The sequence below is a fragment of the Danio rerio genome, chromosome 21 (genome assembly GCF_052040795.2).
Source record: "Danio rerio strain M-AB ecotype USA chromosome 21, GRCz13ab, whole genome shotgun sequence".
In the NCBI taxonomy this organism is placed as follows: domain Eukaryota; kingdom Metazoa; phylum Chordata; class Actinopteri; order Cypriniformes; family Danionidae; genus Danio; species Danio rerio.
In genome coordinates this window covers 4,862,501-4,889,660 of record NC_141041.1, presented here as the reverse complement: position 1 = coordinate 4,889,660, position 27,160 = coordinate 4,862,501, and the positions used below count along the sequence as shown (strand labels likewise).

Genomic DNA, 27,160 nt, shown 5'->3' with positions numbered 1-27,160 from the left:
AAAATCAGTTAAAAAAAACGCCAAGATGTGCATAAATTTTGAAAATGCGCATAAAAAAATGTCGGATAAATGTTTTATTTGATAAGAAAAGATAATAATCATTATTATCATTATTAGGACTATGGATGCCACGGTTCTCAATATAATATTGAACCATTAGGTACGACCTCCACGGTTCAATACGAGCTTGTGAATTGTGGTTTTCTCGGTTTTAGTTTAAATAATTTATGTGCTTTTTATATCTCCCCGGATTGACTGTATGTGCCGGTAAGTCCATAAGCTGAGATGAGGAAACTCCTCATTATTTTTTCTATTGTTTTACTTTTCATTTATTATCATCATTATTATTATTATTGTGTATGTTTGAATCAGATTTTTGTTGTACATGTTAAAAGTTACTAAAATCAACAAAAATAGTGTTAAAACATAAATGCTTGTGTTGTTTAAAGACACAGTTTATACATCTGACTGTTTTATTAAAGGACAATATTGTATAACAATTTATAGGCACAGTGTATACATCTGAATGTATTATTAAAGGACAATATTGTATTACAATTTATAGGCACAGTGTATACATCTGAATGTATTATTAAAGGACAATATTGTATTACAAATAGTATATAAATATATTTATACATTTTAATACAAGAATTGCTGTGCTGTGAAAAAAAAATATACAACTGTGTATGGAAAGCATCGTCAATGCACCGTGGTGCACCGAGATATCAAAATGAACTGAATCGATGGCATGATAATCGTAACCGAACAGTGAGACCAGAGTAGGTTCACAGCTCTAATTGAAATGTCAAAATTTTAACAGCCACAACTATATTTCAGCAGTTATGTGAAGCAAAAAAAAAGTGCTGATTTGTTGATTTGTGATAGGTAATGCTTGAAATATAAACATCATGTCTGTTGTCCTAAGAAGCACCAATTACATCACTTGTTTCTTGTGCTTGAATGTTAAAACGGCCCTCCTATGAATTGTCAATCACTGGATTGGCCCTCCAATTTGAGTTTGAGACCCCTTTTCTTTGTTATTATTTGACTATTATCTGTCATTTTCAGAATAATTAATTCAGTTCGAATTTAAAGCTGTAAGTTTTGCCTCTTTGTCTCCATCTCTGTTTAAAAGGTGAAACTGCAGTTGTTTGTAGACGTACAGTTGAAGTCAGAATTCTTAACAGCCAGAATTATTAGCCCCCCCGTTTTATTATTTTTTTTCCCCAATTTTTGTTTAACAGAGACATTGTTTCAGCACATTTCTAATCATAATATTTTAATAACTTATCTCTAATAATGGATTTATTTTATCTTTGGCATGATGACAGTAAATAATATTTGACTAGATATTTCTTAAGACACTTCTATACAGCTTAAAGGGACATTTAAAGGCTTAACTAGGTTAACTAGGCAGGTTAGGGGAATTGGGCAAGTTATTGTATAACGATAATTTCTTCTGTAGACTATCAAAAAAATATATAGCTTAAAGAGGCTAATAATTTTGTCCTTAAAATGATGTTTAAAAGATAAAAACTGCTTTTATTCTAGCCAAAATAAAACAAATAACACTTTCTCTAGAAGAAAAAATATTATCAGACATACTGTGACCATTTCCTTGCTCTGTTAAACATCATTTGGGAAATATTTAAATAAGAAAAAAAATTAAAGGGGGGCTAATAATTCTGACTTCAACTGTATATTCTTTATGTGATATAATGTTTGCATGTATTCACATTAAGATCGATTGCAAAGCATAATTAAAAAAGACAAATATTCATTCACACTCCTTTTGGTATTTACAAATTAGGCTTCATTGGTTAGCCATGCAAATTCACTGCAACCAGTCTCTCTCCCCTGATTGGCCAGCGGTCTGCAATCCTATTGGACGCAGACTGCCACACAACCACATGCAGCCACCAATCAGAGGGCGAGGGGCATGACTGTGTGATGCCATAATGCACACAGAGCACCCAATTGGCTAACGTACGTTTCCATCATCGTAGCCCTCCGCTGCCCGGTAACAGGATCGGAGCACAACTGCATCCTGTTCCTGTCCCAGGACAAGCAAACCATCACAGAAGACAGAGAAAGAAGATGAGCAGAGGACAAACAAAGAAAAAGAATGAATGAAAATACAGGAAGACAAAGACGGCGTTTGATTGGAGGACACAAAGATGGAGAGAGAAACAGAAACAGAGACAGCAGTTGAAAGAATCACAGTGAATAAAACAAACCACATAGACTTCACCCAGAGAGGATGACATACTTAAAGTTATGAAAATAAAAATGAGTATTTAAGTAAAGCTCATTCATTTTCAGATGCAAAATTTGGTGTAGATTGGCTGACGGCAGATATTACAACATTATATAAGAAAAAATACAGATAATCAATTTAACTTTACCAATATTTACAGTTTTCTACTTCAAAAAAAGTTTGATAAAAAATATAGAATAAAAATTAATAAAATAAAAAAACGATTATCAGTATTATTCTGATGCCTGATATTACAACATTTTATATGTTGTAATATATATGCTGTACTGCCTGTTCACCCTTCTCTCTTGTGTATTAATCCACCCACATACAGCAATAAGCAGAGGACACTCTACAGTTTGACAAATGTTGCAGCTGTGGGACAACAATGTACTTTTCAGGCTGTTTTAGTCGAGAATGTAGTTATTTAAATTGCAGCTATGCAGTTTATAAAGATAGTGCCTATTTTATATATTTATAATTTCTGAGAGATAGCATGTCGGCGGCCATCAGCCTATTGACGTTGTCCATCCATAAGGTGGCGACACAGGGTGCTTTCACACCTGCCTTATTTAGTTCGATTGAATCGCACTAGAGTTTGTTTCCCCTTTTGGTGCGGTTTGTTTGGGCAGGTGAGAATGCAGCAATCGTACTTGAGTGCGCACCAAAAGCAGACCAAATAAGCGTACCGAGACCTGCTTGAAGAGGTGGTCTCGGTACGCTTTCAAACGAACCCTGGAGCGGTTTGTTTGTGGTGAGAATATGATCCGTACTAAAACAGGTCCAATCCATTATGGGATATGGAGGAAAATATTTGTTGACAGCGCTTTACCAACAGAGAGAGAGAGGGGAAAACATTACCTGATGGATCGTTGATAATATTTCCGCAAGATGACCATGTTGCAGTTTTGCTAAATTAATTCACGCCTCCTCCTGAAGTGACGAGCGACGCATTAAACACTGTTTTCCAGCCGCGACCGAGCTTCTTTTTCGTAATGTATAGTTTGTCTAAAGCAGGCATACAATCAGCCAGCGCAGTCGTCCCTCCAGAGTAAAAGGTTTTGTTTACTTGCAGGAGTTCACTGGCATTTTCCTGCATGTGAATTCTGACCAATCAATAAGCAGTTTATGAAATATGTTTAACAACATCTGGCCAATGAGAGATGTGGATTTTGTCAGATGACTGCATTTTGGTTCATTTCAAATGGTTTGGACCAAAGCCAGCAGTGTGGTGTGAAAACGACCCAAAGACGGCAGAAGATGCAACAATGTATCATTTATTACCCTTGGTGCGGACCAAATGAAGCGAACTACAGATGTGAAAGCACCCACAGACAACATAATAAGGAAAAAATACAGCGTAATTTTTAACTACAGCTAATAAAATCATTATTAAACAGGTAAGTGATATTCTAAGTTGATACCATCGTAATTGTAGTGTATTAAGAGTGAGATGGACTCGCAAAAGGAATGTGTTTGTGTTGGCAGAAAGACAGAAGAAATCCCCGCATGTGTTTAGCGTTCTTCCTAATCGCAAACACAACAGCAGTCTGGTAGTGATTGCTCTGCTTTTTTTCAGGGTTAATTATTGTGATATCCCGATTGCAACAAATAAATATTGTAGACTGTAATAGACTGTAATTACGTAGAGAGAGATCTCTGTACTTATCTTAAAATGTCTGCAAAATCAGCTGTTTTGTCATCACTTTAGACATTATGCTAGAGAATCATTCAAATACTAGCTCTAAACGTTGGTGTATTAGTAACGGTTTCTGCTGTTCTAACATCAGCTGCAGATGTGTATGAATGGCGGAAGAAAGTAGTTCCTAATACAAAGGGGTTTTTAGACTCTCAGTGTTTGATTTTCTTTTTTATACACACAATAATGCCGTTGAACTGTTGAATATACGCAATATCACACTCGTAGCAGTGTGATGTGGCTGTATATCATCACTGGTGGGACACTATAATGCACGCCTCCCACCAGTATATATATATATATATATATATATATATATATATATATATATATATATATATATTAGGGCTGTCAAAATTAGCGCGTTAACGCACGTGATAAGTTTGAAATATTTAACGGAAAAAAAACAACAGAAAAAATAACGCAGTTGCAGTTTTTTAGTTCTTGTTGTGGCCTATGTGTGTTTAGGGACGGCGCGTCCATAGAGGCGACCTAGGTGGCTGCCTTGGGCAGCAGAATAGTGAGCAAACCCCCGGTCCTCACATTCATCCGCTACACCTACACTCTCCCTCACGGTCCTCTGCCTTCAATACGAATAACGGCGTGATTGTCGTTTGCCTAGAGAGCCAGTTCAGCTTGCTCTGGCCCTGCGTGTGTATATCCTGTATAATCTATGTATATAATATAATATATAATATAACATATATATAATATAGTATAATATAATGTGTATAATCATTTGACAGCCCTAATATATATATATATATACATATATATATATATATATATATATATATATATATATATATATATATATATATATATATATATATATAAATGTTTTAATATCAGCTATCAGCCAACCTACAATTTAATTTTTACATCTAATAATGAATGAGCTTCTTATATCCTAATTTTTTTTCCTTTTTAGAAATATAATGTGATATTGGACAACACCTATCCTGCACTTTCGCACAATACATTTTTATGCCGAGTTCAGACTGCATGATTTTCAAAGTAGTCGTGTCACAGATGTTTTCACACTGTTTGACTATCATGGCTAGCGTTTCGTCGCTGCTTTGTTTACACTGCAAGATGGATCGGCGACAGGGACTTTCACATTGCATGACTTTACCATAGGAAGAATCGCCGACAACTTCGTCCAAACTACGTCTCACAGTCAAAAACACGTAGTATATCTTTTGATATTAACTACATAATGAGAAAGAAGCCTTTAATGGGGTAGAACATGTACATGTTTGATCACCTGGGTTTAAAGGGAATTAGCCATTTCTCCTCAACGTTGATAATAAACTAATTTCTTTCTGTATTAAACGTCAAACAGACATGGGTGCTCCTGAGTCCTGTCAAACCTCCACTAGTTTTTTCTCCATTTCGTGGGTCCAAATAAACCGAAAAAGAGCGCTTTTAACTTCTCCCCCAGCCTCCCGCTGGCCTGCAGCAGGTATACACACACGCACACACAAGTGAATGCCGCTCTCTCATTGGCTGTAGGCAATCGCTGATGTTATTTTCAGTCAAAACTCAATTCACACGGCATGATTTGAATTCTCTCAGATCGCGTCTTTGATAGTTCATACTGTGTGATTGTCCTTTACGTGCACGAAAACCGATTTGCCTGTGATTTCAGGCCGGCTGCGATTTCTCAAAACCTGTCGGCGAGCCAAAATCGGGGCTAAAATCATGCAGTCTGAACTAGGCATTACTGATAAAGTATAAACTTTACTTACATCCTCATGTTTTTCTTCATATAAATAAAATAACAACAAAAAAAACTGCACAATATTTTTTTAATGAAAATAAGCATTAAAAAAAATGATTATTTGAACTGACGTTAGGAAGTGTGACATTTATATTCAATGACATGAACGATAGCTTTAAATGTCACTAATGTAAAATTAAATGCCACATACGCTAAGTCTATAGCTAACATTATCTCACACACCCTCCACACACTCACAGACACACCAGACAGTAACAATAACTGGCAACCATCAGCATTTCCCCTTTTGAAAAAGTGTAAATGATGCTCTTTTACTGCATCATGTCTCTAAAATCAGACAAAAATAAGCGGAAAACCAAACTTCTGCTTCAGAAGTCATTGACTGAGTGGATGCTGTCATATGAATGAGTGTGAGTGTGTATATCGGATGTGTCCTCATTCACATATATTTAGATACAAGCGGAAATAAAGCAGATTTAAGAATGAGCATGACTCATCTGCGGGAAATCACCATCACACTAAAGATAAACAGTGTACTCTAATGCACTTCAACCTGCACTACAGCACACACTGAACTACAGCACACAATGTTGACCTCATTAATGCATATACACACTACCAACAAGCATGTTTACCTCAATCTGATGGCTAAGAAGGAAACAGTAAGGTATAAAATCAACCAATATCAACCTAATAATTGGCAAAATCATTGCTTACATTATTTAGCATGTGTTCGGTGTAGTCTTCTTTACGCATTTCTTATCAGAATCAGGTTCTTACACCTTTTCCAAAGTGAAATTTAAGAACTTTTAAAGCTCTTAATAGTAATAATAATATATAATTATACTAAACCTCCATATATATTTCTAATATTTTATAAGGAAAGGTAAATTACATATTAACATACATATACATATATAAACATATCAGATGCTATTTTTATAATATTCTATAGTAAAGTTATAGTGTTTTAAAGAAAAGTTGGTCCCACTTTAGATTAAGTGCCCTTAACTACTATGTACTTACATCAAAATATGAATATAATGTACTTAAATGTGTTCATTATGTACTGGAGAACACTTCTGGTGGTCTTGAGGTGGGAAACGGGTAGGGTTAGGGTGGTTATTTGTTGGTTTAAAGAGAACTTATCATGTAAAAATCAGTTTTATAAGAGGTTTAAATACAGTTGCGAGCTACTTTGGCGATTGTCCCTTTAAATTCAAATGAGATTGTTCTCTTTTCAAAAGAGGGCGGTGCTACAAATGCCTGTGTGTCAGCATAGTGGCAGATTCAAAAACAAGACTAACGTTCTATGCTAATGAGATAGAGACGATCACTGGTGGGCGGGGCTTACCCCCTCTGATTTAAATGTAGTTGTGTGGGATTTTGGTGACTGTCGCTTTAAATTCAAATGAGATTGTGCTCTTTTCAAAAGAGGGCGGAGCTGCAAATGTCTGTGTCAACAGTGGTAGATTCAAAAACAAGACTAACGTTCTATGCAAATGAGATAGAGATGGTCACTAGTGGGCAGGGCTTTCCTTCTCTGATGACACATACAAAAGGAGAATGTCAATCAAAATGTTTCTGCAGACTGTTTTTATTAAGTGTAATTATAAAACATGGAATTAATTAATTTTTACCATTAGAGGCTGGTTATATTCACAGACCTTTTCTGCTTAAACCCCTTATAAAGTGATTTTTGCATAATAGGTTCCTTTTTAAAAGCAAAATAAAAGTATTGTTAGACTAAGCCACGCCCCCTCACCTGTGCTCTGCTAGTTTGGGTCCTGGTAGAGGAGGTTTGGGCGGAGCCTCCTCCTCTGACATGTCAGTCAAGCTGTCAGTGGGCGTGACAATGGGCGTGGTCTTACTCAGGATGGCCTTCTCTCTTTCGGTTAGAGGATTTTCACACCCACTGAGACACAACAAGACAGAGAAACATTAGTAACTCATAAATGGTCTAGATTTTTGTTAAGCTTTTAAGTATTAACTAGTGGCTTAATATCTGCCAATTATTAAGATATTGGTTATTTATTAGTACTTATAAATATATACATGATCTTACTCTACATCCCTAATCCAACCCTACACTGAAGCCCAAGTACTACATTAATAATTATTAATAAGCAGCAAATTAAATGTTTATTGAGGGAAAAAGTCATAGTTAAAGGTTTTTTATTTATTAATGGTTTATTAACTCGATTGAGTTGACAAATCTGAACTTTGGCAGATATTTGCACCGAATCAACCAATCAGGAGCTTGCATTAGTAGTATTTTTGATCTAGGGCCTGTTGTTAGCGTCCCGAGGTGAAATCTTCCTGTCGAAGTGGGACAGCAGGTCATCAAATAAGGACCGGCTCAGTCGAAAGTCATCAAAGAGCAGTTTCTGAAGGAGTTGATGACCACAGAGCACAGAGCTGGTGCACCTCTGAAGGATCTGATGGACCCAGGCATGGCACTGAACGAATCTATAACATTTTCCAGCCTTCTTAAAGCACATAATACACAGCTACTCTCTTGATAAAATCCATGTTAGTCATTTATCAAAGCAATTAGAGTCATCTGGCCAACAGATGTACCTTCAATGATGTGAATATGGGTCTATTGTGATGTGCATTTCCCGCACAAATGAAGCAAAGTTGACATGCAAGTAAGGCAAGTAGAATCAAAAGTTCAAGAATCTAATTACTATTTTCTATTAGCGCAAGCTGCGTCTGATGTGAACACCGCATGATGGCATTTCTCCTTCCAAAAAAAAAAGAAAACTAAAATGTAAAATAATTGTCGTTAACTGAAATAAAAATAAAAACGAGAGTTTAAAAAAAAAATAGAACTAACTGAAACTGTATTGTTTATATACAACTAACTGAAACTAACTAGAATTATAGCAAAAACCTTCTTCGTTTTCGTATTTTAAAATGTATTTAATACATAATCTTACTGTAAGCCATTTAGAAGTAAATATAATTTGCGCTACAGGTGTTTGACCCGTACGGCACCTCAGAGTCTGTAGTCCTTCTGCCATTGGCCAGATCGAGCCGGTTCTCCTCCAGTCATCCTCGCTGTTGCTCCCGCGACAAAAACAACGAGTGGACATGATAGCAGCACGGTGACAGCATTAAATATAGACACTTAAAACTATTACTTTAACACATTTGTTCCCAATAATGGGGTTTATTTCTGTATCACGGTCGCGAACAAATCTTTTTAACCGGATCTTCTAAGTGAACCGGTTGAACTAGTTCACCAAATCGAACTGAATCGTTTGAAACGATTTGCGTCTCCAGTAAACACTTATCCACAAGCTACTTACTTTTTAACAAGCCTAATACCCCCTCCGGCTCTAAATAATCCAATATATACTCTCATTCAGTTATTAGAACAGTAGCAGTAATGTTACATTGAGAAGCGGTGAACTGATAATACAGCGCATGCGTGATTCGGTAAACCAAACACAAACAGCAGCCTTCTGTGTGACTGAACTAAACTTGAACAACTGCAGTGTGGGTGAATCGAGGGCTTAAATGAGAGGATCTGGTGAAAAACGTAAGTTTATTTCATAACAGACAATCGTAATAAAGTTTAAATAAGTGAATCATGATTCAGTTGGGTTGCAAATCTTTACTGTTAGACATTTTTCAGATCATGGTGATGTTTTAACTGACTGAAATTACTATTGCTGAGAATGCCGACTACATGTTCAGTCCGACAATCCGCGTTAAAAATCTGAACTTCCCATCACTACTTTGTATCTAACCTCAGAAGCAGCCTTGCACACATATTGTACTTAGGGCTGCTATCCTGTGGGCAGCTGTATTGGAATTTGAGGATGGGTAGATGGTTGTGGTAGTGTTCATGTGTTCTCTGAATACAGGTTTCAAAAAATGTATGAGTTTTTATTATACAATATTTATCCAGTTGATTTTGAATCTTGCACCTAACAAATATCCTCATTTAGAAAAAAAAACTAATACTAAAAACCAATAAAAACTAAACTAAAACTAAGACAATTCAAAATATAGAAACTAATAAAAACTGGTAAATCTGCGTCTAAAACGAACTGAATTTGAAAACAAAAAACAAAACGAAATAGAAACTATTATAACCTTGTCCCATGACTCCACAATTAGTCACCCCGTCATCAAACTAAGCCCTTGTTTGTTGTGAATACAAATAGGCCCAATCCCAATTCTACCCCTTAGCCCTTCCCCTTAACCCCTCGTTTTGCGCGAGCACGCCAAGGGGTAGGGGGGGGGGTCGCAAATCTCTTTAGCTTGAAGGCGTAGGGCTAAGGCAAAGGGGTAGATAGCCCTTCGAACAAAGATTTTTCCAGACCACACTTGAAACCAAGGGGTAAGAAAATTTCCCAGAATACACCTTCACAACGGGATTATTGCTGAAACAGGAAGTAAGGAGATCCACAAATTAGTATTTATTGTCATTATTAAGAATTTTTACGACAAACAAACACATGTTTTAATATATTCATAACCGCGTTCGTGTTTTACCGTCATGCTTATTAATAACTCCTGTACAGCAGTCCCACAGCATTCTGACTCTCGAATACCCTGTCAGTAATGTCTAGTGGCTGTCAATGGGCTTTTAACAGTGTCTGCTATAATGTTAATGTTGTTTTTGGTGTGTTTACATTGATGAATATGGCCACTGTGTAAATACATAGTAAAGTTACGATCTTATTGCCACATTAGATCGTTATGATAACATGATATATGCCTTCAGTGATTTCCTGAAGATGAATACCAAAAAATAACACAACTGGAATCACTACAGCAGTCGCCATCGTCTGATCTCACATGAAGCAGGAGATCAAGAGGACATATGATGACGTGTGCATGTGCTGTAGTGCTGTCCCAATTCTTACGCCTGTTTCACACCGCAAGCGTCAGCGGCGCGTGAGCAGAGCGTGAGCAGCGCGTGTGTTTTCGGCGTCCATGTTAACAAATGAGAGCTTTCATACCGCACGCAGCAGCAGCGCGTCAGAGCGAGGCGTGAGCGTCGCCGAAGCAGCAGTGCAGCGATAGTTTCGGCGCTGGGTCTATTTTTGACACGCTGCTCACGCTCAATTAAAGTGACAGTGCTATGATAATGACCAAAACACATTGAATGACAGTAAAAACTAGCAATTTTACCCAATAAATGCGTTAATAATGTCAAATGGTTTATATATAGTCAATCAAATGAACTTAAAATGATTAAAAACGGCAACAAACATTTATTTAGGCCCGAACTACAAAACCAAATGTAAAACTATTTTACTATCAGTTTTGCTTAAGTTGCACACTAGTGTTGTAGGAGAGGGGAAATGGAACATTTACGGGATTTGTAGTCCATGGCGAAGTGTATTGTGGGTAGTGTAGTTCGACACGCTTGCTGGATTATGTGAGCTCGCTGTGTTCTGTGAAGCTGAGCAGAGCAAGAAAGTTTTAATCGGGTTTGTTTTATGTTCACTCGAATTATTCCTACCGGGAGCTGTTTGCACTGTGAATCAGACAACACAAAAATAAGTAAAAGAATGGCATGCATTAGTTACTTTTGTCCGTCTCATCATCTGCACGAGGATGAATTAACGAGCTGTTATTCTACCGCTGGACATCACTGAAGCGGAGAAAGTAATACTAGTTTGATCATGTATAAATATCATTATAACTATATTGTATAAATATGATTATAACTAGGTCTACAGCAACCTGATAATCAAAAAACAAATGACATGATATCACAGGCGATTGTCCTCTGACTGTAGACACTTCTCATATAAGTTAGCTTGAGAAGCATACAGCACTATTTGATCTATAAAATTAGTAAAATAAACATTTGCAGGTTAAAGAAACAGCATAGGAGGGGCCTTGGTGCAGATGAAAAGTTTAAAAAGTGTATTTGTATATAGAGAGACATGGATAACTAGATAGAATAGACAGATAGGTTGATCTCTGCAGCAGCTGCCGAAGAGCTGCGCGCTGCAGACGCAGCTGGTGTGAAAGGCAAACGCCTGCGTGCTGCTACTGCTCGACATACGCGCTGCTCACGCTCTGCTCACGCGCCGCTGACGCTTGCGGTGTGAAACAGGCGTTAGGGGTAAAATTTGAAGCCCTTCCCCTTCACCCTCGGTTGTAAGGGCCAAGGGGAAGGGGAAGGGGTACAAAAATAGAATTATGATTGGGCCTTACTCTGGCGGACAAAATGATAAAATATTGTGCCTTCAAAAGATGCCTTTTATAACATAACAACATGTACCCATAATGCAAAAACAGACAAATCCACATCAGCCTTAACGAAAGTACCTCTCTGTTTTGGCCACAGGAGGCGCTGGTTTGCTGGGGGATGTTGGGGACGGTTGCTCATGTTTCTCTATAGTGAGTTTCACAAGCTCCTGTTACCAAGATATACACACACACAGGTTATAAATATGCCAGTGTTGTTTTAACCTTGTCACAAATGCACTTCTCATCCCTCACCTTCACACCATCCAGCACAGCTTTGATCACCGTGGTAACAGTCGTCACAGTGTCCTTGTCGTCGAGGTCGATGCCCTCCAGCATCACCTGGTCGGACCAGCGAATCAGAGTCGCCAAGCTCTGATAAACACGGTTGTGACAGGAGGACATGGCGGAGCTGTGGTGCAAGAGAAAGGGAATAATATGAGGAAAAATAAGTGAGGATACATGCTAGGCTTATGATTAAATAACATTTCTAGTCACACTTTTTGTTGGTTTGTGATCGACAACATGACCTTTGTCAGGTAGTGTACATCGGCTCATGAGTGCAAGCTGAAAATACGATGTTTATTAGCAGTGAATACTCACCTGTGCTGTATCCGAGCCTCGACCTGCATCAGAGGCAAAATAGCCTCTAAAACTTTACTAGCCGAACCAGGAAGCATCTGGAGAACTTTGGTGTCAACGTTCATCTTGTCCACAATCGTCTTAAAGTATCTCAGAGCGCTGACCACATCCTTCTCCTGTTCCTCCAGTCGACTCACCTTCTGTGGCAACACATGCACATGATTTAGAGCTTGTGTGTGTTTATATTTAACCCTTGTGTACTGTTCAAATTGGCAACCCTTTCGTTATGTTGGTGGCTTTTTTTGCCCCATTGACTTCCATTATAACCACATTTCTTCTTGATTGTTGGTGGTTTTCCCTGTTGGGAAGAGGTAAAATGTATAAATTTTACTGTTGATCATCAGTTGGCAGTATTAACCCTTTAGATAAGCTGGTATAAATATGTTTCTGACTTTTATATGGAGTTCTTTGGAGTAAAACAGCAGATTATAGTGTGTGCGTTCTTAAACATATCAAGGTAATTGCACACTCACAAATGACCACACACACTATTGACCCTTCGCTAAGCCACACCTAAAAACAGTCACCCACCAATCATGGCTTAGCTATGCGCAGGAGTTCTGTCAAGCTTTCGAGCGAGGCAAACAAGCCGAGGCGTTGTGCATATGGATTATGCAAATCTAATACAAGGTATCCTTAAAGTTTGGACAGGGTGGTGGAGTTTTTTACCTTTTCAAAACCTAAAACAAAGGGGAGAAACAAAACAAAGGGGAGAAATGCCAGCGCGGATCAAGCTGTGTGAGGGGGGTTAAATGAGCGGGGTTAAGTGGGTTTTGTTTTGATATCCCTGACACATTCAGTAGTAGATCGACAGCAATAACTCACACACCTCTTACCCTAAACAGATCTAAACTGTGATTCCTACAAAAATTCAAAGCAGTTTAATCCCTCATCATAGTAGTCATACTATTAGCAATCATATTTCCATCTGTCTCCTATGAATATTTGAAATAACATGTCAACAGAACCAAACTGAGATATGATCACAATCTGAGCCCCTGCGATCAATATGCTTCACCCGCAGCTGTTTTTCAGTCATTTATATCCCTCGTGCCCATGTCAGAGCTACAGAGAGTCTTTTGGAGATTTAGTCATTGGTGACTATGTTATAGCGGGTTAGTGTCTGCTTTTATATTTGGTGTCGGATTAATATTTGCTGGTAGGAAAAATCAATTTGTTCACTTCTGCTATTTATACTTAGATTTGCATTTTAATTTATTTATTTATTCCCTGTAACTGCAAATTCGAATAGAAACTGTATAAAAAGCACACAAACACGCTGACAGATATAGGTACTGTACATTGTTATGGGTCAATGATGCCAATATTCTGCAAAAATCCATCAATTTCCCCTTTCTGGCTGTTCTTTCTGTTAATGAATGATGTAAAAGCACTGTTTCCTCGTCGGTTAGTAACGCTATATTTCATTGCACAACAATTAATCTATCTGGCTTTTTTGCTAAAAAGATAATCAAGGTTTAATAAGTTATTATAAGATTATTTTTAAATGTCACCTCTCCTGTTGTGCATGAACTAAGCTGTTGAATGGTCAGCTTACGAGGCGGCTAGGCTAACCTAGCTTTAATTTTGATTGAATTATTTTCCAATCGGTTGCCTGATCATGTCGTTAATATACCCCTGTAATGCACACTGCAGTCCTTTTTCGTCTGGCTTTCTCAAATATCTCACCTGTTTGCCAAAAACGACAATGTCTGACAACGGCGCATATACATTGTAATAGACGTGCCAGGTAGAGATCTGCGCGGGACAAAATTTTGAATCCCACTCCCGCCAGGTTTTTGCCCGAACCTATATTCAGCATTTGTTGTCCCGCTGCCCGACCTGCCCCGTTTTCTACTCGCCGCATCCGTTCCCGCTAACAGACGGGGGGAGAACAAAACTGAAAACCACCCAGCTATAAAACACCCAGCTCTCTCTTTCAATCACACACACACACAGAGAGAGAGAGAGAGAGAGAGAGAGAGAGAGAGAGAGAGAGAGAGAGAGAGAGAGAGAGAGAGAGAGAGAGAGAGAGAGAGAGAGAGAGAGAGAGCGAGCATAAAGCTCTCTCTCTCTCGTTCGCAAGCACACATAGACATCCTACCATTTCTTGCTCACTTTCTGAATCGGATATCTCAGAGCTCTATGTTTTCCTCATTTTGTGTCTTTTTCTTTGACTTCTCTGTTTTTTCACAAGAATTAGATTTTCTTTTCACTGCTGGTACTTTAAATAGATTTTCTTCTTCTCTAAAGAAATCATTCTCCACCTCATCAATTTCAACTTCCATTACTTCATTATTTGTTGATTCTGCTGTTTCTCCATTTTTTCCTTTGTCTTCTTTCTCAATACTTTCTGGATTTTCATTAATCCAGTCCTGTTCTTCTACATTAATATCCTGATTTTCATCTTGATTTAGAGAAACATTTGCGTTTGTTATGCTTGCTTCATTTACTCGTTCAGTACAGGCGCGCACTAAATGCCCCTCTCTTCCGCAGCCGTAACACTTCATATTTTCAGTCGTTGCAAATATCACATATTCAAACCCATCTACTCTGAATTGGAAAGCAGCATTTATTTCTTCTACGTCTGACCTCAAAATCATGTAAACTTGCCGACGGAAAGAAACTACATGCTTTAGCAACGGAGACTTGCAACCTAGTGGAATTTTCTTTATTGCAGACGCGAACTGTCCATACCTTGACAGCTCACGTTGCAACGCTTCATCACTGATAAACGGAGGTACATTAGAGAGCACAACTTTTCTCGCTGGATTAACAAGCGGAAAGACTTTAACAAAACTATCATTAAGTACTAAACCACTTTCAACAATTTCGTTAACTTTTTCAACTTTATCCAGAAACACCACAACCGCGCCATTCATCCTAGATCTAATCTAATCTAATAATCTAATACGATCTAATACTATCATGACCAACAACCTCAGCTATCGCCAAAACAACCTTTTCGACAGGACATTCAGCTCGGACCGGCACTTTTAAACCGTGCCGCAGGCTGAGTTGCTCCAGATTGGCGTTCTCCGCCATCATCAAAGAAGCCAGTTCCAAACTGGCGACTTCGATCAGATCCCTTTTCACTTTTTAGTGCTTTGTGACCATATACCAGGTAGAAACAGTGACACAGTAAATCGATTAAAGTGAAAAGGTGTAAATTCACCAAACCTTAAGGTGAGGAAATACAAAAGATTCCACAGCCCCTCTCCGTGTATCACACTCGCTCCACATTCGTCCACACATGCGCACGAGAGAGAGAGAGAGAGAGAGAGAGAGAGAGAGAGAGAGAGAGAGAGAGAGAGAGAGAGAGAGAGAGAGAGCATAAAGCTCTCTCTCTCTCGTTCGCAAGCACACATAGACATCAACAAACAAGCTAAACGCAGCATCATGCAGTCTTTTACACACATACATACGCGTGCTCGATTAGGAGTCGGGAGCGATATTGTTGAACCGCCTGCTCCCATCCAAAATTAAACATGTTACCGACCGCTCCCGCGATATATTCGGAAATTTATTCCCGCGCCGCAGAAATGTGGTCAGGTCCCGCGGCTGTACGGGAATGCAGACCTCTAGTGCCAGGCATGAAAACTTGACAGGCGTAGCAACATTAACTGAAGAGGGCGGGGCTTAGCAAAGGGTCAATTCTCCATATAACCATATATATTTTAACTAGAAACTAAGGTTTTTTTGCACTGCACCTGATAATCAACAGTAAAAATAAGTAATTTTACCTCTTCCCAACAGAGAAAACCAACCAACAATCAAGAATGCATGATTCAATGCTGTCATGGCTTTACAATCAAAAAATGTCAATATAAATGGAAGTTAATGGGGCAAAAAAAGCCACCAACATTACAAAAGCAGTCAATTTGCCCAGAGCAGGGGTCTCAAACTGCCGGCCCACAGGCCATTTGCGGCCCCCCTCCTCCTCCCTCCTGCCCGCAACTGACATCAAAAACATAATGAGATTCGGCCCAACAAAACCTATATTTTTGAGTCACTTTCATTGTTGTGCAGTCGCATATAGCCACTTGTGGTTTTGACCCCCACTAGATGACTAAAATCAGATTGATACGGGGTTTAATATATAGTTGTGTGGGATTTTGGTGAGTGTCACTTTAAATTCAAATGAGATCATGTGCTCTTTTCAAAAGAGGGCGGAGCTACAAATGCCTGTGTGTCAGCATAGTGGCGGATTCAAAAACCAAGACTAATGCTCTATGCTAATGAGGGAAAGATGTTCACTAGTGGGCGGGGCTTTCCCCTTCTGATGACACGTACAAATGGAGAGTGTCAATCAAAGCGTTTCTGCAGACTGTTTTCAAGTGCGATTATAAAAAAACAAAAACAATACATTTTTACCATTAGAAGCTGGTTATATTCACAGTCTGCTGCCCCACAACTGTGTTTAAACCCCCTTTTAAAAGTCATTTTTTTTGCATAATAGACCCTTATTTAAATATTCTGTCAAGTCCAGAGAGTTAAAATCAGTGGGTAAAGCAGCTCTACCTTGTTGACTGGCTTCTCTGGCGTTTTCACTGCAGGCTCAGGCTGGAGTTGTTTGCCTTTCTTAGATGGGGTCCGTTTAATCTTCGGGGAATGAAACTTCATCAGTTTCATCGTGAAGGACGACAGGTGAGACTTCTGGGATTCTGCAAAGCAACATACAATTCAGATTAGGCCTGTACAATATTGGAAAAATCTGACATTGCTGATTGTTTTGTTTTGCTGCGATACATATGCAATATGAATTTAATCTCAGCAGATGATTTGAATAGCTCTATTTAAAAAACATTCATTAATTTAGATCGACTGGGACGATCAAATCTTGTCCTATGCCGTGCATCTGCGTAAAATATAATAAATTACAAGCATTTATAAATACAACAGAGCACAAATAAAAGCGAATTACAGAGTGTTTTATGGTTTTCTGGAGAGCCAAAAAAATATACAGAAAAAAAAAATTGAATATTCAAATGCATAATAACATGGTCATAATTGTATGAATATTTTTAGGAATGATATATTTTAATCTTTAATAAATAATAGCACTATTGCGATATGGATTCTCAAACAATATAGTGTTTAGCCTTAATTCAGACTGTTCAGTAAAGCCAGGTTTCACCTCACTCAAGAGTTTTTGGTTTTCAAAGACGACAAATACATTCACGCATGCACACACGCGCACACGCACACGCACGCACGCACACACAGAGAGAGAGAGAGAGAGAGAGAGAGAGAGAGAGAGAGAGAGAGAGAGAGAGAGAGAGAGAGAGAGAGGCAAGGCAAGTTTATTTATATAGCACATTTCATACACAGTGGCAATTCAAAGTGCTTTACATAAACAAGAATAAAAGAAACAAGTAAAATAAAAATAAAAACAAATAATAAAAATGCGTAAAAACAAAACAAAACATAAAAACAGGTAAGATGTAATATAAAAGAATGAAGAAGAGAGAGAGAGAGAGAGAGAGAGAGAGAGGATCTGTCACTGATGGCATATTTACATATTTACCACAGACTATCGATGTAAGATAAGAGTCATTTATATAGTCAACACAATTAAACTATACAAATAAACAAGCGCAAGCCTTGGCGGAGATAAACATCACCAAACAAATGTGCTCCCACAGGCAATTACGTAAACAAGCATCCCCGTCTGTAGGGTTTTATCATAATTGGAATTTTATGGGTCATAATTACAGAGAAAGAGAAAACACAAATGCGCGCACACACATGCGTACACATACATGGTTAATGTCTTTATTTATCATCATTTTTCTTTATATCTGCTGCTAAAAATACTCACATGTTCAATCATTACAAGAAAAACTGTGTTTTGAGTTTGTTGCCATAAAACAGGGATGCCCAAACTCAGTCCTGGAGGGTTGGTGTCCTGCATATTTTAGTTCAAGCCCAATTAGACAAACCTAAACCAGCTAATCAATCTTTCTAGGTATAGACCTTTTCCTTAGAATGCAAAATTACCCCTTGTGTTTTGCGTATATGCGCAAGGAGAATGCTAAGAACTTCCGGTCGACATCTGATGCGTATAAAGAGTCACATTCAGACTAGGGATGCACGATCCCATTTTTTAGAACCGATCCGATCCTGATACAAGCATTCTGGGTATCGATCAATACAGATCAAAACAGTATTGACACCCAGTTGAGAAAGGCTGGTCTGGCTTCTTAACTGAAGTTTTAATTAGCCTACCGGAAAGCGCTGGTCACTATGGCACCCTCCATGCAGCAATGAAGAAAAAGGTCAATACTAGAAACTTCCAGGCAGGCGTGTTGAAATAAGTTGGAGCTAAACTATGCAGCCCTCTAGGATCGTGCTTGGGCACCACTGCTATAAGTCCTAATAAGAATGAATCAGGAAATATTTAGTTACACTGACAAGGGGCAGAGGGTTGCTGAAGAACCACTGAAAGTTTTCAGCTGCTGTCTGGGCCTTCACTGCCTTTTTACGCCTCCCTTTCTTCATGTGTTCAATACTTTTTTCCTGTGTCATTTCATCTTACTACACGTTGTTCGCTAAGCGACCATCAACAGTTTTCTCAGAGGATGACAAGCTGACAAAACATTGCTGTCACTCTGATACAAGTTTTATTTATGGAGAAAATTAAAAAGCACTGACTCAGCATGAATGCCGTTTTTCAGTAGGTTTCAGTGACATCTCATCCATCAACACAGTACAAACCATCACCAAACATATAAAATAAAGAAAAGCAGGCTACTATCTCAGTGGCTACAGCGATAATTGACCATCAGATGACGAGCATGTGACTTTTTAAAAAGTCTCAGTGTTGGTATTGTTTTGAGATGTTGCTGGATCTCATTCCAGGCTGTTGTGAAAACATAAAAGAAAGATCTCTGTCCATAACAGTTTTTCAAAGCCGGTACTGGCAAACATCCATTTGTTACGGATCTGGTGGAACGATCAGACTTTGTGTTGAGTTTTGGTACCAAAGCACAAAGGGCTGCTGAGGTAGAGCTATTTAAAATTTGATACCTGTGTTCATAATGTAGTTTTGAAATGTTAAAGCTTTAGAAAGTTATAGAGCAAAACAGTGATGTGTCCATCCAGAAAGTCTGTTGTGGATCTTATAGGCCCTATTGTACGGTCTAGCTATTGGCTCCAAGATATCGTTTGTTGTGAGAGACCAAATAGGCAGACAGTAAGACAAGGTAGACAAGATTGTGGCATGCAGATACGTTTCTGAAACAGAAAAAGACAAATTTGTCCTAATTTTGCCTTAAACAAATAGCTTTTGTTTCAGCTTTTTTTTGTGAATTTCCATACAAGCTGAAGCTGATTGGTCAGTTCTTGTTCAATTCAATTAACCTTTATTTGTACAGTGCTTTTACAATGTAGATTGTGTGAAAACAGCTAAACATAGAAGATCATAGTAAATTGAAACAGTGTCAGTTCAGTTTTCAGTGTTTAAGTTCAGTTCAGCTTAGCTCAGTTCAGTGTGTTTTAATAATCACTACTGAGAGTCCAAACACTGAAGAGCAAATCTATCGATGCGCAGCTATACAGATCCCGAACCATGCAAGCCAGTGATGACAGCGGCGAGGAAAAAAGTTCACCAATTGGCAAAAGTGATGCATTAAAAACCTCAAGAGAAACCAGGCTCAGTTGGGCACGACCATTTCTTCTATGGCCAAACATCTTGTGCAGAGCTGCAGTCTAGGCGGCGGAGGGTGGAGAATGCTGAAACTTATCGAAGACTTGTCTGTCCCTGTAGCGTCACAGGAATCAGTCTCATGCTTTCCCCTCCTTCATGACCACCACAGCAGCTGCTCAGGATACGGCCTGGTCCAGGATTATGGAAACCTTGGGATCATTTCGAAACGAATCAGTGGTGCTGCATAGTCAAAGGGATTAGTGTCCCCAGGTGAAAATAGAAAATAAAGAAAATAATTAGCATAGCTAATGATCACGTGACTTGCGATGCGCTCGCGGAATTCATTCAACTTAGTGCGTCTGGAAGGGGCGAGTGCGACGCCGCTTGCGGTCGCAGGCTGCATTGGAAATAACGAACTCGCACGAACCCTAGAAATGACACGACATGCAAACAGCCACAGACATGGTAGCTTCACTTGATTTGTTGATAAGTGGGCTGTGGATCCATTCCTTGGCTGTTTGCGGGTGCTTTACTGGCCTTTTCCCCTTAGTAAAAAACTTTCTAAAGACGTCCGTTTCTTACTCATTTTGCTGCTTGTGGGTTAAATCTGGGCGCTCAAGTGACCGAGATGTAAGCGAGAGAATCCGGTCATTTTTCAAAATAAAAGATCATTTAAAAAAATAAATAAAACAGAAATAATTAATGATTTCTTCTGTGGCTCGGTACCATTTGATCCACAGACCAGTGGTTGAGAACCACTGATGTATACGATCGTAAGCTTAATATACTGTATAAGGTTATACAGTACACCAAGCCATCTTGTTTTCTTGTTCGTAGTCAACTTTTGCTGTAAACAAACTGTGTGGTAAGTGGTTCTTTTGAGATGCGTCTATTCCTGAAAGGTGATCAGTTTCGCATGAAGCAGATTTTAAGTTTATCATTTTTAAGATGCTTCATAAGACATGCGTTAAACCCCTGGTGGCGTATGGGCTAGATTGACAACAGATTTATGGACTTTTTTATAAACTTCAAAATAAAAGTCACGGTCTAACACCATCTTAAAGCATTAAAGAGCCAGAATAAATCTTAAAACTACTCTGACGGTGTTGAAAAAGTCAAACACTGAGGATGGATTGATAATGTGTAAATTATGGGGTAATTTTATTTTTCAGCTGAACTATTCCTTTAAGTTTGAACAACCTGTAGTCATTTGAATGACCCCTGACCCATATTGAGAATAAACACTAGGTAAAGCAATGTGTGAGATTTTGGGTGTCAAAAACGCAGGAAATTATATGTCATGTTTGTTTTAGTGTGTACATTAACAGTAATTTTGAGATGTGTCTGTTCCCGAAAGTTGTCGACAGTCATCCATATCAGTTTCACATGAAGCAGATTTTAAGTTCATAATTTTTAAGATGCTTCATAAGACATGCGTAACCCCCTGGTGGCGTATGGGCTAGATTAACAACAAATTTATGCACTTTATTGGATACTTTAAAATAAAAGTCATGGTCTAACACCATCTTAAAGCATTAAACTAGAGCCAGAATAAATCTTAAAACTACTCTGACGGTGTTGAAAAAGTCAAACACTGAGGATGGATTGATAATGTGTAAATTATGGGGTAATTTTATTTTTCAGCTGAACTATTCCTTTAAGTTTGAACAACCTGTAGTCATTTGAATGACCCCTGACCCATATTGAGAATAAACACTAGATAAAGCAATGTGTGAGATTTTGGGTGTCAAAAACGCAGGAAATTATATGTCATGTTTGTTTTAGTGTGTACATTGACAGTAATTTTGAGATGTGATCCATATCAGTTTCACATGCAGCAGATTTTAAGTTTATCATTTTTAAGGTGCTTCATAAGACATGCGTAACCCCCTGGTGGCGTATGGGCTAGATTAACAACAAATTTATGCACTTTATTGGATACTTTAAAATAAAAGTCATGGTCTAACACCATCTTAAAGCATTAAACTAGAGCCAGAATAAATCTTAAAACTACTCTGAAGGTGTTGAAAAAGTCAAACACTGAGGATGGAATGATAATGTGTAAATTATGGGGTGATTTTATTTTTCAGCTGAACTATTCCTTTAAGTTTGAACAAACAGTAGTCATACGAATGACCCCTGACCCCTATTGAAACACTAGATAAAGCAATGTGTGTGATTTTGGGTGTCCAAAACGCAGGAAATTATATGTCATGTGTGTGTTTTGATGCGTACTATGACAGCCATTTTGAGATGTGTCTGTTCCCGAAAGTTGTCGACAGTCATCCATATCAGTTTCACATGCAGCAGATTTTAAGTTTATAATTTTTAAGATGCTTCATAAGACATGTGTTAACCCCCTGGTGGCGTATGGGCTAGATTGACAACAGATTTATGCACTTTTTTGAAAGCTTCAAAATAAAAGTCACGGTCTAACTCCATTACTGAACTTTAAAGAGCCAGAATAAATCTTAAAACTACTCTGACTGTGTTCAAAAAGTCATAAACACTGAAGATGGACTGATGGGGAGTAAATTATGGGGTGATTTTATTTTTCAGCTGAACTATTCCTTTAAGTTTGAACAACCTATAGTCATATGAATGACCCCTGACCCCTATTGAAACTCTAGATAAAGCTATGTGTGAGATTTTGGGTGTCGAAAACGCAGAAAATTATATGTCATCTGTTTTTTAGTGTGTACGTTGACAGTCATTTTGAGATGTGTCTATTCCCGAAAGTTGTCGACAGTCATCCATGTCAGTTTCGCATGAAGCAGATTTTAAGTTTATCAGTTTTAAGATGCTTCACAAGACATTCATTAACCCCCTGGTGGCGTATGGGCTAGATTGACAACAAATTTATGCACTTTATTGGAAGCTTCAAAATAAAAGTCACGGTCTAACTCCATTACTGAGCTTTAAAGAGCCAGAATAAAACTTAAAACTACTCTGACTGTGTTCAAAAAGTCATAAACACTGAAGATGGATTGATGGGGAGTAAATTATGGGGTGATTTAATTTTTTAGCTGAACTATTCCTTTAAGTTTGAACAACTTATAGTCATATGAATGACCCCTGACCCCTATTGAAACACTAGAAAAAGCAATGTGTGTGATTTTGGGTGTCCAAAATGCAGGAAATTATATGTCATGTGTGTGTTTTGATGCGTACTATGACAGCCATTTTGAGATGTGTCTGTTCCCGAAAGTTGTCGACAGTCATCCATATCAGTTTCACATGCAGCAGATTTTAAGTTTATCAGTTTTAAGATGCTTCATAAGACATGTGTTAACCCCCTGGTGGCGTATGGGCTAGATTGACAACAGATTTATGCACTTTTTTGGAAGTTTCAAAATAAAAGTCACGAACTAACTCCATTACTGAGCTTTAAAGAGCCAGAATAAAACTTAAAACTACTCTGACTGTGTTCAAAAAGTCATAAACACTGAAGATGGATTGATGGGGAGTAAATTATGGGGTAAATTTATTTTTCAACTGAACTAGTCCTTTAAGTTGGAACAACCTCTAGTCATATGAATGACCCCTGACCCCTATTGAAACACTAGATAAAGCAACGTGTGTGTGATTTTGGGTGTCGAAAACGCAGAAAATTATTTGTCGTGTGTGTTTTGATGTGTACTTTGACAACCATTTTGAGATGTGTCTGTTCCCGAAAGTTGTCGACAGTCATCCATATCAGTTTCACATGCAGCAGATTTTAATTTTACCATTCTTAAGATGCTTCATAAGACATGTGTTAACCCCCTGGTGGCGTATGGGCTAGATTGACAACAGATTTTTGCACTTTTTTGGAAGCTTCAAAATAAAAGTCACGGTCTAACTCCATTACAGAGCTTTAAAGAGCCAGAATAAAACTTAAAACTACTCTGACGGTGTTGAAAACGTCACATAAACAGAAGAGGGATTGAGAACGAGTAAATTATGGGGTGATTTTATTTTTCAGCTGAACTATTCCTTTAAGTTTGACCTGCAGTCATACAAATGACTCCTGACCCCTATTGAAAATAAACACTAGATAAAGCAACGTGTGTGATTTTGGGTGTCAAAAATGCAGGAACTTATATGTCATGTGTGTGTTTTGGTGTGCATGTTGACAGGCATTGTTGCAAAAAAGGGGCTCTGCCTTTCCGTTTAAAACGTGCACAGAACAATGCCTTGTGGGTAAAACGGAAAAAGTCGTATTGTAACTAATAAGGGTGGAGCCATTATGCTCTAATACACACACACACACACACACACACACACACACACACACACACACACACACACACACACACACACACACACACACACACACACTCTTAATTACCCGCACATACATGCACGGTGGGCATATTAAGGGCTTAAGGCTGAAAGCAGAAGCAGTGGAGCGTGGGTAATATAGTACTTTAAATATAACCACCACTAAAATCCATACTACAGATCCATATTACACACCAGCACTCGCCAATCAATCTCGGCAATACAATACTGAGTGTGTAAGTGGGTGTTTGGCACAAAGTTAATGTCGTTATGACTCAAGCCACTTAGCATGGTGCAATTTAAAGGGTTGGTTTCTACACAGTGGTGACTAACAGCCATTATAATGCACTGCCTAAACAGATGACCGAATAACAATTGTTAAAATGTGAAATATAAACAATGTAAAGTGCTAGAAACAACACTAGAAACAAAAGAGGCATCAATCTCACTCAGTTGTAACTGCATTAAAAAAATATACTCCTATTGAAATAACTGGATGTCATGTGGATGCATCCACTTACAAATGCGCACATTTGAGTAACTTGACTGTTGATAATGCTTAATGGCTTAATTCATATTTTGTTAATGCTACACTGTGAAAATATCTGTTAATTAGCACTTATTAACACAATTAACACTGTGTATTTAGTGATTCACAAGTGTTTTCTGTTTATTTACGGTTGTGAATTGCATTGTGGGAGCTTGATCTCTGCCCTGTTGCCGTTTTAATGTTGAAAATTCAACTCAATAGTTTAACAGTGACTTTTGTGGACATTTTAGTAGTTTGAAATAATATTCACTCACCGGCCACTTTATTAGGTACAACCTACTAGTACTTGTGCCTTCAGAACTGCCTTAATCCTTTGACATTCAACAGCGGACTGGAAATATTCCACAGAGATTTTGGTCCATATTGACATGATAGCATCACACAGTTGCTGCAGATTTGTCGGCTGCACATCCATGAATCGAATCTGCTTTTCCACCACATCCCAAAGGTGCTCTTTTGGATAGAGCTCTGGTGAGTGGGGGGGGGGCTATTTGAGTACAGTGAACTCATTGTCATGTTCAAGAAACCAGTCAAATACAATACTCTGTGCTGTGGTGTGGACATGATGCTCAATTGGTAATAAAATATCCCCACACACCATAACACCATCACAACTAACTTGAACCGTTGATACAAGGCAGGATGGATCCATGCTTTTATGTTGTTGATGCCAAATTCTGAGCCGACCATTCGAATGTCGCAGCAGAAATGGAGCCTCATCAGACCAGGGAACATTTCTCCAATCTTTTATTGTCCATTTTTGGTGAGCCTGTGTAAATTGTAGCCTCAGTTTCCTGTTCTTAGCTGACAGGAGCGGCACCCGGTGTGGTCTTCTGCTGCTGTAGCCTATCTGCCTCAAGGTTGGACTCTTGTACACCTCTGCTGTAATGAGTAGTTATTGGAGTTACAGTTGTCTTTCTATTAGCTGAAACCAGTCTGGCCATTCTCCTCTGACATCAACAAGGCATTTGCGCCCACAGAACTGCTGCTCACTGGATATTTTCTCTTGTTCTGACCATTCTCTGTAAACCCTAGAGATGGTCGTGCGTGAAAAATCCCAGTAGATCAGCAGTTTCTGAAATACTCAGACCAGCCCGTCTGGCAGCAACAACTATGCCACGTTCAAAGTCACTCAAATCCCCTTTCTTCCCATCCTGATGCTCTGTTGGAACTGCTGCAGGTCATCTTGACCATGTCCACATGTCTAAATGCATTGAGTTGCTGCCATGTGATTGGCTGATTAAAAAGCAGCTGGACATGTGTGCCTAAAAAAAGTGGCCGGTGAGTGTATAGAGAATGTGAAATGCCTTTGTACCGTAACACAAAACCAGACAATAAAACATTGCACTAAACATTATAATATTATTAAATGAGAAAACAGTGGGCGTGGCTTGTTTTCTCTACTGTGAGCTGATTGGATGTAGTAAAGTATTTCATTCGGAAAGATGGGGAAAAGAGTTTGGGGAGAGTTATTATAACCTGTCAGACTCCTCCTGCTCAACATTTCCGTTTGTTGTCTAAACTGTAAGGGTGTCACGATCCTCCAAATCCTCGATTCGATTACATTTTTGATTCTAAAGGCACGATTCGATTCTTGATTATGAATAATTAATTAATTAATGACTAATTAATTATTTGTAGCCTACTGTTTAAACTACCTGACCTGCATGGTCTTTGTTTCACCCATAAACAAATCATACAGTAAATGAATAAAGGCAAGATACACACATAATTACCACCTGTCAATCACTTTTTCTGCGGGACTCGTGAATAGGCAGTGATCTGTGTCGTTATAATGGCGTCGGTAAATAAAGACGCACAACCAACAGGAACCAGCCAACAGTATCTGAGGTGTTCGCTAAAATGACTAAGTACAAGTGAGTGAAAGATTGAAGCAGTCTACTGATCCTCTGACTGCCTGGACCTGCTGTCTCGAGCGCATGGCTGTGTGTGCGTCTGTGTCCGTGTGGTCACATGATGTGCATTTTCAGAGGTAGAGAGGAAGGAGGGCTGCTCAGAAATGCTACACGCCACTGTGGATGTCAAATCGTTGTCGTTCTAAAATGCCATTTAAAAACAAAGACAGTGTAAACAGGGCCTGAGTGTGTACTTTTCGCGAGCGGATTTGCAAC

The 27,160-nt window shown here is 38.5% G+C and overlaps 2 protein-coding genes across 19 annotated transcripts in view; one reads left to right on the top strand and one right to left on the bottom strand.

Moving 5' to 3' along the window:
• cdk5rap2 (CDK5 regulatory subunit associated protein 2) overlaps nucleotides 1-27,160 on the top strand; it is a 635,428-nt gene that overhangs the window by 419,717 nt on the left and 188,551 nt on the right. The window lies entirely within an intron of this gene.
• The window catches only part of rapgef1b (Rap guanine nucleotide exchange factor (GEF) 1b), a 103,460-nt gene that overhangs the window by 40,496 nt on the left and 35,804 nt on the right, over nucleotides 1-27,160 (bottom strand). For 10 of the 18 annotated variants that reach the window (XR_015519525.1, XR_015519526.1, XM_087299386.1 and 7 more), the window contains exons 2-6: nucleotides 17,089-17,231; nucleotides 12,529-12,707; nucleotides 12,181-12,337; nucleotides 12,007-12,095; nucleotides 7,469-7,618 (exon numbers count right to left, since the gene is read on the bottom strand). Coding sequence is in view for 16 of the 18 variants with exons in the window: in XM_087299386.1 (XP_087155512.1) it covers nucleotides 7,469-7,618; nucleotides 12,007-12,095; nucleotides 12,181-12,337; nucleotides 12,529-12,707; nucleotides 17,089-17,231 (718 nt within the window). In the remaining 2 variants the exon portion in view is untranslated. 18 annotated transcript variants of the gene reach the window in all.